At 34.9% G+C, this 13,367-nt stretch overlaps 1 protein-coding gene across 1 annotated transcript; it reads left to right on the top strand.

Moving 5' to 3' along the window:
• Positions 1–6,455: 6,455 nt before the first annotated feature.
• On the top strand, positions 6,456–9,911 carry pth2 (parathyroid hormone 2). Its single transcript, XM_052146132.1, has 3 exons — positions 6,456–6,719; positions 9,287–9,396; positions 9,477–9,911. The coding sequence occupies exons 1-3, from the start codon at positions 6,597–6,599 to the stop codon at positions 9,841–9,843; spliced, it is 600 nt and encodes a 199-aa protein (XP_052002092.1). The 5' UTR covers positions 6,456–6,596; the 3' UTR covers positions 9,844–9,911.
• Positions 9,912–13,367: the final 3,456 nt, after the last annotated feature.

Below are 13,367 nucleotides of genomic sequence, written 5' to 3'. Positions count from 1 at the left end.
TCATACTAAAGATAAGAGATTTGGTTGAATGTACATCTGGAAGAATAAATGTAGGTTCGAAAACTACTTAGAAATGATTAAATTAAAGTGATGATTTAAATTAAGCATCTTAGAAGCTGACGGAGGCGACCCTGTATTTTGATTTGTTCTGATGGTTAGTCTTCACCAAGAGACAAGGTCTTTTATGACCTTTGCTAAATGAGAAAATATAACAACTTAAATGGAAATTAGTGAACTGTAGATGAGTTCAATTGTAACATTTTACTTTTAATTTGGACAATTTCAATAGATTGTTGAACTTTGAATAATGCTTTGTGAATTAAACCATGTTTTGGACTGTCTCAGTGTTTGAGCAGTTGTAGATGGCTCCATTGGCTGTGATGGTTCTCAGGTGATGCTCCCTGAAACAATGGAAAATAGCTGTTTGCTGATACCAGATTATTAAAGATTGGAAAATAGGACTGAGCGGTACCGAGACCAGAGACAAGAGATGATAACCCAATGATGGGTAAAACTCTCCAGTGGCAAGAGGTGACGACCCAATGACGGGTAAAGACTCTCCAATTGCAAAATGAGAGCTGCCTAAGACAGGGCGCCACCGCCCTGGAAACATGCCCAAGAAGGGTGAACTGGGTTTAAGGAAGTGGATGGATGCTTTTAGAAAAGAAGCATCAAAAGGGAGGTCTAGAAGAAACCTGCCAATAGTTGTGAGTTCCACTCAACCCGACTGTGTCTTAATAACCGCTTTATTAAAATATTTTATCACAGCGATGAATAACAAGCATGCTATCACTGTGTTATCAGGGGTTCACACCCTGTGTAGAAAATCAATTATAGATTGATTTTGGAGGTAAAGCTTTGAGAACCGTTGCATACAAAGAAGTGCCTAAATTATTAAAGAAGCATTAAGCAAACCATGGACTGTTTGCATGATGAAGGATTAAAAAAATATTTTTGTTTATGCTTTTATTGAACTCATGTACATTTTAATAATAATGAAGAGGGGAAAAAGAAAACATGGGGGTGACTAAAAATTAACATGGCCTGATTGCCAAAAGAAATGGGGTGCACAATTAACTAAAATTAATATAATATCTGGATAATAACATTGTGGAAGGAATAAGAGTCTGTGTGATCCTTAGTAAAATAATTTTGGATTCGAGCAACAGTAAAGCAGATGACTTTGATTGATGTGAATGGCCCAAGGCAATGGCACCTACCTTGAATGGACAGAAAGACCAACTTGGGAGGAAATTGATTCCTCCAATGAATATATAAGATATGAAGAACCATGCCCTGGGTGTAAGTGCTGGCTAACCTCTCCCCAAAGGGTGACCCTCTACGATGCGCAAAGTATCTGGGTTGAAGACATCTACACTACAAGCAAGAACTCTTAAAATTATGATGAATATTTTGTTTAATACACTCTACATAACTGTGACAACCAAAAACAAGACCAAACCAGGAGCATGTACACGCTTAAATGTTAATTTGTGACTATAAAAAGTCACAGAGGAGGGAATATGTAGTATATTTTTATCAAGTTAATCAGGAGTAATCAGTGAAAACATTGTTGATTTGTACCACAGTTATGTCTGATGGGCAAACATGCAGTTTACTGTGGACGTGATGAATGTGTGCTCAACATATGTTTGACTATTTGACTGTGTGTGCAGAAACATAAATAGCATTACTTGGGGGGAGAATTGATCTTTTCCAAAGGTGGTTCTGTTACTTCTTAATATGGTCAAGACCAGAGTCAATAAAGAGCATGATAGATAATGCATGTAACCCCACCTTGTTTGAGGAGCTGTATTTAAGTAAAACCAAACCAGAGATGGTTCAGTTGTTGTTACTGTGGTTTCACCGTAGGCAACTCGGCTTTATTGTGTGATAATAAAGTCTATTCTTCTGAAATCAAAACCCCAAAGATGCTGAGTGATTTCTCACAAAATTGGCACAAGAAACTACTACAGAACCCAGTCGGGAAGTCAGTTTATTTATAATGAATGTGCTTGTGAATTTATGGTAAATTACAACGGCCTGATGCAGGCGGTTTAATAAAATGAGCCTGTACCTAAGGGAAGGGCCATAAGTATATGTTTGGCAATGAAATAGCAAGGATATTAACCCTAATGCTTTTTCTGAATGTTTGATATGATACAGTGTATAAATATTTAAGAGTATGCATTGAAATAGTGATGCCACGATTGTACGGTTTTACTATTAACTGTGATTAAAAATATCATGGTTAATTTAACTGTAAGAATTTAGAATTCACAGTTAAAAAATGTGGCAAAAATATAATATATATTGTTATAAATTAATATTATATAAATATATAAGAGTTTTTCGTAAGATTTTGTAAGCCTGAATGGGAAAACTCTTGCACATGTGAGTACTGGATCTGTTGCTATATATACGGACGGAGGCCACGTGGTGCTTTAATGAACAGATGTCACAAACTGAACATGAACTTTCAATTCACTTGAAACTGAAGCTTAAACGCACAAATATCAAAATATAACATATGAACATAGGAGTACAATCTACTAGACTCATATCCATAAAAAAAAAGCAACTTAAAATGGCTGTTTGGCAGCATTTAATTGACTGACTGAAGACGGCAGATGTAAAACAACAATTTAAATTCAACAATAAATGTCTTTAGTCATTATCGGACTTTAAATTGCCTGCTGTGAGCAACGTTCCCTTTATTATTTATGGTCCACAGGTTTATTTGTAAGGAGTTGTGGACATTTTTTAGAGTCTGTTGCCAATTCTTTATGTTTTCAGACCTGAAAAAAGCTGTCAGGATTTCAAAATTGCCTCTAAATGTCCGGTATTTGGCTTTGTATTTGATACTGCGAGTGGATGAGAATTGGCGAGTGGAATTTGCATGCCACTCCCCTGGACATGGGGGTATAAAAGGAGCTGGGGTTTGGGTTAAAGTTAATGAAATTGACATGCCTTTTGACTGTATTTGATCATTTACACCTAAAAATACAACTCTCTTTTGGCGCCACTCTGTGGACATTTTGCCTGAACACGGGAGCTCATACATGCTAATACATTCAACAACACTTCCAGCTTCAGCCACTGGGGGCAGTGGTTCAAATTGCAGTAGGCTCAGACTGATTTCACCAGCAGAACTTTCGAACTACTGTTGCCAAATGAACAGTGGGATTTTTAAGCAGAAACAAAGAATGAAAGATTGAATTTAACATGTTCTACAACTAACACTTTAAGTTGCAGTAAAGATAATCTAAATGGAAGAGGGGTTAATCAGAACATCTCTGATTGTTAAAAGAAACCCTCACATTAGTTTGTGCGAGAGTGCGATTTAACAAAAGCAACATGTTCATGTTTGTGCAAGAGGGATCTTTGACTAAACCGAAGAGGGGGTGTTTTGTCAGATTTAGGAGAGCACCACAGCTTTGAGCTCTTTGGCACATTCAATAAATGGTTATCAAACATTGGAATTCTGTGTATTGGAGCCACTCTGTTAGATGACTGGAGGCATTTGAACACATCTCTGTTTATTGCATATCAATGACAAAGGAGTGAGGCATTGATACTGACCGTATTATACATGAGATTACTGCAGGCATATATGATGCAAATGTATGGTGTCAGCTATTCATCTCTTCACAACGAGTACGTGTTTAGTGGAGTGGTGGTGGCATAGTGGGCTAAAGCACATAACTGTTAATCAGAAGGTTGCTGGTACGATCCCCACAGCCACCACCATTGTGTCCTTGAGCAAGGCACTTAACTCCATGTTGCTCCGGGGGGGATTGTCCCTGTAATAAGTGCACTGTAAGCCGCTTTGGATAACAGCGTCTGCCAAATGCATAAGTGTAAATGTTTAACATATGAAATGTCTTCAATGTTTCCCTGAAATATTAAATATTTCCTTGATTAAATTACTATGAAGAGATGTTTAAAGAAATAGTTAACTCAGAGATGAAAATTCAGTCATCCTTTACCCATCCTCATGTCGTTCCAAACCAGTTTGACTTCCTTTTTTCAAAAGAACACCTAAGGAAAAGTTTAACATTGTGTTTGAGCTGCTCTATTATATCAGTGAAAGTAGGCTGTAAAGAACAAAGCATCATAAAATTAGTCCAAATGACTCATGCACTGTTTTTCAAGTCTTCTGAAGCCCTAAGATATCTTTGCGTGATAAACAAACGTTTTCACTGAAAAATTTGTTGTGTTCACTATTTTATACCATTCATTGTATGAGTATCTCCTTTTATGTTCCACGGAAAAAAGAAAGCAATGCGAGTTTGGAAAGATGTATTTCTTTTTTGGAATAAGTATTGCTTTCATTTTGCTGCTGTCAGCCATTGATTAAGTCTTTCATATTTTGTGCACATTAAAAATCCTGAGGTTTTGATGAGGATGTGAAAAAGAGGAGGTGTGGATTAAGAGAGAAGAGAGAGTGCTTGCTTGTGTAAAAATGCACATGACTCACAACATGTGGTAAATGGCGGATGAATTTATGACTTCCAGACTTATGGATTGCAAGCAAAATGAAGCCAGAGTTTGCCAAATACTTCAGATCATCTCTTCGGCCTCTGTCCATTGAATCTCCTGACATCATCCACCTCAAGCCCTTATTCTGTCCTTCCTGCTCTTGTTCTTGTTTCTCAACTCATGTCCGATGAGACCGACCTCGCTGCTGTTGCCGCTCTCTATAATGACTGTCAAGACCTGCTCATCTGAACCTTGCACTCACCACCATTGCCCATTATTTTAAATGAGACCTCACTAGTCAGCTTCGAAAAACAAAAGGCTTGTTACCGAAGCTGTCTCATTTAAAATATGTTGAATGAAAATGATTTTTTTTTTCTTACAAGGAATGGATGTTATCTATGTAGAATGTGTGTTCTTCACGTTGAAATTAATTATACTACATTAAAGGGAAACCCAAAAATGACAATTCAGTCATAATTTACCCCTGTGTTGTTCTAACTCTATATGACTTTCTTTCTTTTTTTTTAACACAAGGGGAGAATGTGATGAAATGTTCTATGAAAATGTCATAGAATGGCAGTTCATACATTCGATTTCGGGTTTTCACCAAACCTTATCGTATGCTTTCATAACAATCATGAGTTTCATGGAATAATTTATTAGACTTTTGAATTATTCTTTTGTGTCCTTTTGAAGCTTGAAGAGCTGGTAACCATAAGCCATTGTATGACATCACTAAGCACAAAATGTTTTCACAATTTCTCCCTTTGTGTTAAGAAAAAGAAAGAAAGTCATATGGGGTTATAACAAAACAGGGGTGAGTAAACAATGACTGAATTTTCATTTTTGGGTGAACAATTTAAATACAATATATTATAGGTCTTAACAGTTAGTTCCGGTCCTTGAATTTAATTGGAAAAGAGGCATTCCAAGAGCATGTTAAAATTATAACATAACATAACATAACATAACATAATATATACAGTGAGGTGTGGAAATCTTGGACCAATTGTAAAAATGCATTTATTTTGCATGATTTCTAATTAAAAAAATTAAATTAATTTCATATTTTGTATGTACAAAGGATTAAACATGGTCAATGTCAAAAAATTGCTCATTTGCTTATTAGTGATCTAGAAATGGTATGTTCATTTTGAGTCAAAAGGCTAAAACTTTGTGAATGTTCTGGTTTAAGTAAGATTTGGTTGTATAATGAAAATGTATAAATAAATAAAAAATCATTTTTTATCCATACTATTGGCAAAGCACAATTTTTTTTTGATATTTGCAAATGATCTTTTTAGCAGTCACTTAATTGCGGCAAGTCTTTCTGAGGTGAAATCCTAGCTGTGGTGGTGTAAAATGCGACAAATTGTCTTGTGGAGGATGCAGAGTGATTGACAGGAGCCTAGAGGATCTTTCAAATTTAATGAGAGTGACGTTTTTCTTGGCCTAGAATCTGAACGTGTGCGTGGGCTGCCTCAGGACAGCAAAGATATCACTTCAAATCCGGTTCAGGGTCCTCATTACCAACCCTTCACTTTTAACTTATGATCCTATTGGTTACGCCCAGGTACAGATAGGTCACACGCTTGAGTCAACAGTGGCTAAAGGACATTATTCGTCATAGTACAGAAAAGCTGGAAGAGCTAGTTCTAATCATGATTTTGTGATCATGTGGCACTTTCCAAACCTTATTTATTTATTTATTTGAGACATCATTAGATGCTCTGACGTCCTAACATATTTTTTCTCTCTTCTGATTCTATTCTCTATTTTAAGTCCCCATCCAAACAGGAAATCCAGGGGTGTGGCCTGCTCTGTTTCAACTCTGTGTGTATTTCAAAAAGGAGAATGACACATGGCTTTTTATCTTGTCTGCTTCCCCCTACATCTTCTGACAAAAAAGAGGTATATATAATCCCACACAACCAAATCCTGTGCATATTTACACATGCACCTGATAATGCATTACAGCCCTGCATACAGAGTTTAAGGTAGCTCTAGAAGCCAACAATTAACCAAAAAAAAAAAAAAGAGATAAATATTAATAAATAAATATTAGACACATAGACATACTGTAAATATATCAAACAACCTTGTTGAAACATTGAATGGAAGAGTTGCAAACCCGTTTGGAGTCACAGAAGACAGACTGCTTTCTTGACACCACGGGCTGGAGACCAAGAATAGCACTACATCAACAGAAAACAAAGAGGAAGAACAATTCCAAAAAGGTACAGTAAATATTATAATATAATGTCAAATTATCATTTGTTAATAAATTAAATACATTTCTAATTGCTGTATATTTTTTACAGACTTGTTTACAGAGACTTTGTAATTCATATATTTCACATAATTTCATATTATTCATTTATATAATTGAATTCCTCCTTAACTTAATTAGTTGACCTTACTTCGAGTTTTTAAGGTGATCAGTTTCCATGCTTTTTTCTAAGTAAACGTACTTATTTGGTCAAGTAAACTAAAATTAATTATTTTAGTATAGTTTACTAGTTACAAGTAAACAATTAATCTGTGGTTAAAGTGTCAATGTTTATATTTAATTATTTAAATTGAGTTATAGCTGGTCTTATAAAGTGCAAGGGAAATTATGACTGGACCCTAGGTTACGTTTAAGGCACATTGGATTCTCCTCAGTACTTCTTAGTGCACATAAATCTGCACTTTTGTACAGGACTATTGAGTAGAGAAAAATGATATTTAACAGGCTCCAAGTTCACCAGAGGTAACACTAATCACCCTAATGGAGACTTCACACAACTATCAACCAGCTACAACAAAACAACAATAATAGTAATAAGAATTCAAACGAAATTAATGTTTTCTAACAATTTTATATTTCTCTGTAAGTTCCATTCACTTGAACATTTATATCATTTATTCAAGCACAAGGGCTTATGGGTATCACACAAAGCAGCAACTTTTTTACTTGATCATTTTTAGCCAAAGTTTAAAGAATGTATATATTTGAGTTATGATTCCAAAATGTGACATTTCAAGTCATGTTGAATTAGGAACACTTGATTGTTTTTATTGATGACAACTTTAGAGTTTATAGAGTAACAGTAAATTAAAACTAGTAAGAATAGGAAAAAATAATGTTTAAGTTGAGTCAACTATTTTTAATTGTTTTTATTTGAGATAACTATTAGTATTTACAGTCCTCTGATAAACGCCTCCAAAATAAAGGGTAACAGAAAACATGTTTAATTATTAATTTAATTTTGTTTTTGTTCTAATTATACATATATGTTAAACAGTATATTATACAGACAAAGCTAAATATTCACTGCTGCATTTCTATATATTTACACATCCGACAAAGTTCAATTGATATATGATAAATAGTTGATATTGGTTAAATTTAATTCTCTGCTTCCTAGTCTACGTAGACTAACAACAAAAATCAACTACTTTTACTGGTTTTCCTCTATTTTTGTTTAGAATATTTGCATATACAATGTAAAATTGGAATAAAAATAGTGTATATATATTTTATTTTATTTTGTATCTCTCTCTCTCTCTCTCTCTCTCTCTCTCTCTCTCTCTCTCTCTATATATATATATATATATATATATATATACTACTGGTCAAAAGTTTTGAAACACTAATCCTTTATTATAATTTTTTTCTTCAGAATAATAATAAAGTCATCAAAACTATGGAATAACATAAATGGAACTTTGGGAATTAAGTTGTGAGAGAATAATCAAAAAACAAAATAAATCTAAACTGTGTTATATTTTAGCATTTTCAAAGTAGTTACACTTTGCTCAGAGTTATCATATATACTCTTGACATTTCCTTAACCAGCTTCTTGAGTTATCTCCATGTGATGCTTTTTAAACAGTATTGAAGGAGTTCCCATCTATGTTGGGCACTTATTGGCTACTTTTTTATTTGGTCAAGTCATCAATCTCAAAAACGAATTACATTTTAGTTTTATAATTAAATACATGAATATGGCGGCACAATTATATAATTTGTCTACAAAACTTATTTCAAATATTTAAGCATACGCCTTCAGATCAAAAGATTTTTAAGATCATGAGAAACATTTCAGTCAAGTGTTTCAAAAAGTTTTGACCAGCAGTGTGTGTGTGTGTGTATATATATATATTGTAACACAGTTCAATGGAAAGGAGGAGTCGAGAACCGGCTTGACAATCATAAACTATCTCTCTCTCCCTCACCATCTTCCGCAGTCGGCCTTTATCACTCTCAGAGGCTTGATTAGCCTGATAAGGGACCGGGTGTGTAGAATCACGACCCGGCTCCACCCTGCCATATATATATATATATTCCAACATTACATTGTATATGCAAATGAAAAGCTTTTTTCTGAAACATATTACTCTGCTTACAAGCCTATGTTAGTCTACATAGCCTTGGAAGCAGAGAATTAAGTTTAACCGATATCAACTATTTATGATATATCAATTGAACTTTGTCAGATGTGTAAATATATAGAAATGCAGCAATGAATATTTAGCTTTTCTGTCTGAAGTCATATGCTGTTGTAGAATGTGAGGGTGTGAATAATTTACGAGTATGTTTGAAATATATTTCAGTCTGATTGCTTGATGAATGAGTTTAATTTCAAGGCACCTGTAGTCAGAAAAATATTCTAGCTATTAGCATCATGCCTCAAGTTTTTATTATATAAGAACATTTCACTCAATATCAACATTTTGTACAGTATGCTTTTACTGTAGCTACTCTGCCTCAATCAACTGTCCATAAGTAATCTCCTATGGTCTATGTATTTATGTACAGATGATGGCTTTATCCCTGTCTCCCCGTCCTGCACTGTTCTTCTTAGTATTGATGAGTTTGACTCTGATGACCTCTGCCTTTCCCCAACCTCACCTTCGTGCTCTGCAAAGGTATGAGCACTGTGCATCTCAAATTTTTTTATATGTATAATTGTTATGACGTTTCTTGACTCTGTCCCTCTCCTAAACAGTAACTTGCCTGCTATTGGTCAAGAGGACTCCAAAGGTGAACAGTGGGAGTTACTCTACCCCTCCATTTCACTTCGTGATTGGAGCATTCGGATGTTGACCGTCCCAGATTTTGATACAGCAAAGGCTGGAATAGAACAGGTGGTTAGGGATGACTGGCTTCCGCTTAGCCAGTCACAGATGGAGGAAGAGCTGGTCAAGAGCTGGCGGGGTGACTGGCCTTCACGAGTTAGTCACCAGCAGAAGAGGAACATAGTGGTGGCAGATGATGCTGCATTTAGAGAGAAGAGCAAACTTTTGACAGCAATGGAAAGACAGAAGTGGCTAAATTCCTATATGCAGAAACTATTAGTAGTTAATTCAAAGTGATTATAATAGTAATTCTATTGTTTATTATTAAAAAAAGGGACCGCATATATACAAATTATCACATTTTAGGTAGGAGTGAAATAAGCTTTTGACCATCATTACATGTGACAATGTTACAAAGTTAAGAAACTCTTTTCAACAATAAAAAAAAAAAAAAGAAGAAAAATAATATGTGCAGATTAAGGTTGTCTTTTCGCTTTCTTTTCAGATGATTTTTGAATAATTGAAATACATTATAGGCAGTCTGTTGATAATTATTTGAATAAATACCTGAAAACAATCTGTAAATCTATCTTTATTGAGCAGTTTTCAATTGGCGTTTCACATTGGTGTGCACAGAACTCATTTGATTTATTTACATTAGTTTCAGAGCACTTTGCTATACCCTGACACCAGAATATGACACATTAAAAGTATTTCCTCTCTTTTCAACAGTTAATTAAATTCTTCCCCGTAGGTACAGTATGTGCAATTATTTGAATAACTTGCATGTTTGACAGGCCAGGTTATTTCACACTTACAGTAAATAATAAATCTATGTAATTTGTTCTTTTCAGAGTAATATGTCTGCTATGTTTGACAAATGTGAACAATTTACTGGGATATTCAGCATTGTCTCCATTTTCTGTGACAAAAATCATCATCAAAGTACCATTTAACATAATAAGGCCTTAGAAAATTGACCAAGCCAGTTTATATAAATAAGTGTATGTTTAGGATGATTTAATGTCTGGTAATATGAATTACAAAACAGGCTATATGGTAGAAGGATGCCTACATGTTTGAGAGTAGATTACATTTACTAGAATAGATTAAAAGGATTTGTACGACACTTAAGGTACCTTAAAGTGAAGCAAGTCAGTAAATTGAGTCCTGTCAGAGCAGATAGGGCCTCCTGTGTTTATAGGCTATTAGTAATTTAATGCCAAGTCAAATTATGGTGTGCCTAAAGTGTAATTTTTAATGTTCTGATTGCAGAAAATTAAATAGTGCCATGGTTAAATACACCCTCATGACCTCATTAGCCTCAAGCTAGCAGGTGATTAATCAACTGATTGGAGAGGCCTGAAGTATGAGAAAATCTCTGACGGCAAGACCTGTGACAGCTAAAGTGCTGCTTCAGGCCATTTGTTAAATTCTGGTCAATTTTTAAAATTTATATTTCCTTTACCTTTTAAAAATAGTTTTATAAAGTTCATGTTGCATAAGTAGTGTTAGAACTACTCTATATACATATATTAATATGAGGAGGAATTTATACAGTGGTTGTCAGTGAGGTTATTTTCTGGGGAGGCTGATATGTAAATCATTATTGATGAATAACAAAAGATTGCAGTAGGTTTTATAATTATTTATTTTTTCCTTTTGTACTTCCAGTCCAGCCCTGCTAATGTAAGGAGCCCTTATGCTTTCAGCCTCTGGCGATCGTGCAGTGATTAAAACTGGCTTAGGATAAAAGTGTAAAATATAAATAAATAAAATAATAATAATAAATAAATACAATTAAATATATATGAATTATGCAAATTAGTATGTACAATGATTAAAAGAACAGTTAATATTACCACTTTAGCACTTACAGTCATTATTAATATTTTTTGAGGAGTCTCAGCCTCCCTTGCCTCTACTGTTGGACAGCCACTGAATTGAGCTTTTGGAGGTAATAAACTTAAACTGAAAGTGACTGACTCACAGTTCAACAACAACATTTGTCTTTATGTGTCAAAAGTGTCAGTGTAGTTGTCAGCTCAGAAGTGTAGAGCAACAATTCATGGTTCCTCTGGAACATGCAATGAAATGGCATCTATGTTGAGGTTGAGAATTGTGAACAAAAAATGTAAACCTCCTGCCGGGAAGCACAGTGGCTCAGTGGGTAGCACTATCACCTCACAGCAAGAAGGTCCCAGGTTTGAGTCCTGGCTCAACAGGGCCTATCTGTGCGGAGTTTGCATGTTCTCCTTGTGTTCGCGTGGGTTTCCTCTTGTGCTCTGGTTTCTCCCACAGTCCAAAGACTTGTGTGAATGTGTATGTCTGTCTGTGTTGCCCTGTGATGGACTGGCCACCTGTCCAGGGTGTTTCCCTGCCTTCAGCCTGAGACAGCTGGGATAGGCTCCAGCACAACCCACAACCCTGCATAGGACAAGTGGCTACAGAATATGGATGGATGGATCTTTCTGCTGCTCTGCCCTCAGTGTTAGGTAGCCTATAGAAACTATATAATGGTGAGATGGCTAAGAGAACTGTAATTTATCACTCTATACAGCTGGCCTACATGGCAGCCAGAGACAATCAGCAACAGGCAAATTGCTTTCTGCTGCCCCTTCTCACCAAGTGAAACTGCTTCTCGAATCTGATGTTTTTCAGTGGTTCTTGAGTGTTTCCTGGGTGTAAGAGAGATTATTGTTCAATTGTGTGTGTTTGCAATGGGCATCATTAATGAAACACAAGCACAATATTTTTCAGTTTAAAGTCCAATATTTTGTATATCCAATACTGTATATCAAACAAATGCAATCTTATGCATATTATCTCTTTTAATTGAATGCAACAATTTACGTTAGGCCTACTAATATACACAGAAATACATTCTGCTCATGTAACATTAATGAGGCCAAATGTCTCCTTGAACACTTTGAATCACTCAAGTTGAATATGTTTGCTGGATCTGCATTTGCAGTTTTGGAAGAACTTTCAGCTGTCAATGATGATCACAATACATTTCTAAGAGTACATAGATTTTATGACATTTTTCAACACTTAAAATGTCACAGCTAAAAGAAACAGGAAAAAAGATAATAATATTAATAATAATAATAATACAATTAAAAATGTATTTGAAACATGAAGGGATTGTGTATTACTTCACTTTCCAATAAAAAATCCAGTGACATCCAATATCATCTGTTTTTCAATGATAACAGGATTCTAAACCCTCCTCTCTTTAGTTTTTGCCATCTATACACACTCACACACAAACACACACACACATATAGAAAAGTCATTAAAGACTGAAAATTAATTTTGACAAACTAAATGTTTATAGTTCCTATTTAAATCCCCTGAAAGAGAATCAGAGTTCTGTGTTTTCCATTAAAACATAACTCATCTTAACACGCAACTAATCATTCAATACATAAATGTACTGGAGTCAAGAGTACTGCACTCTTATTGGTAGCTGAAAACATAATACAATTAGCCAAAATATTGAATAATTGAACACTCAAGGGCCAGGGGATTTGTAGAAATGAATAAATGCAAATGTTGGCCATTCCAGTTCTACAGGCAGAAGGTGGGTCTGCTTATCAACAAGTTGAGCCACCTTTAGGTCACACAAATCTATTTAAAAACATCCCATATGTAACATAATTAAACAGCTTCTTAAAATTACAAAATCTGGTTAAAATCAAGATCATAGAATTCTGGTGAGCTGCCATTTGTGCATCTGAGCATTAATGGCCTCTGAACACTCAGCTTGGATGAGTATGACTTTAAAAATATTTCTCAAAACAGGAATTTCAGGGCAG

The sequence above is a fragment of the Xyrauchen texanus genome, chromosome 16 (assembly GCF_025860055.1).
Source record: "Xyrauchen texanus isolate HMW12.3.18 chromosome 16, RBS_HiC_50CHRs, whole genome shotgun sequence".
NCBI lineage: Eukaryota > Metazoa > Chordata > Actinopteri > Cypriniformes > Catostomidae > Xyrauchen > Xyrauchen texanus.
This window is presented reverse-complemented; position numbering and strand designations above follow the sequence as displayed.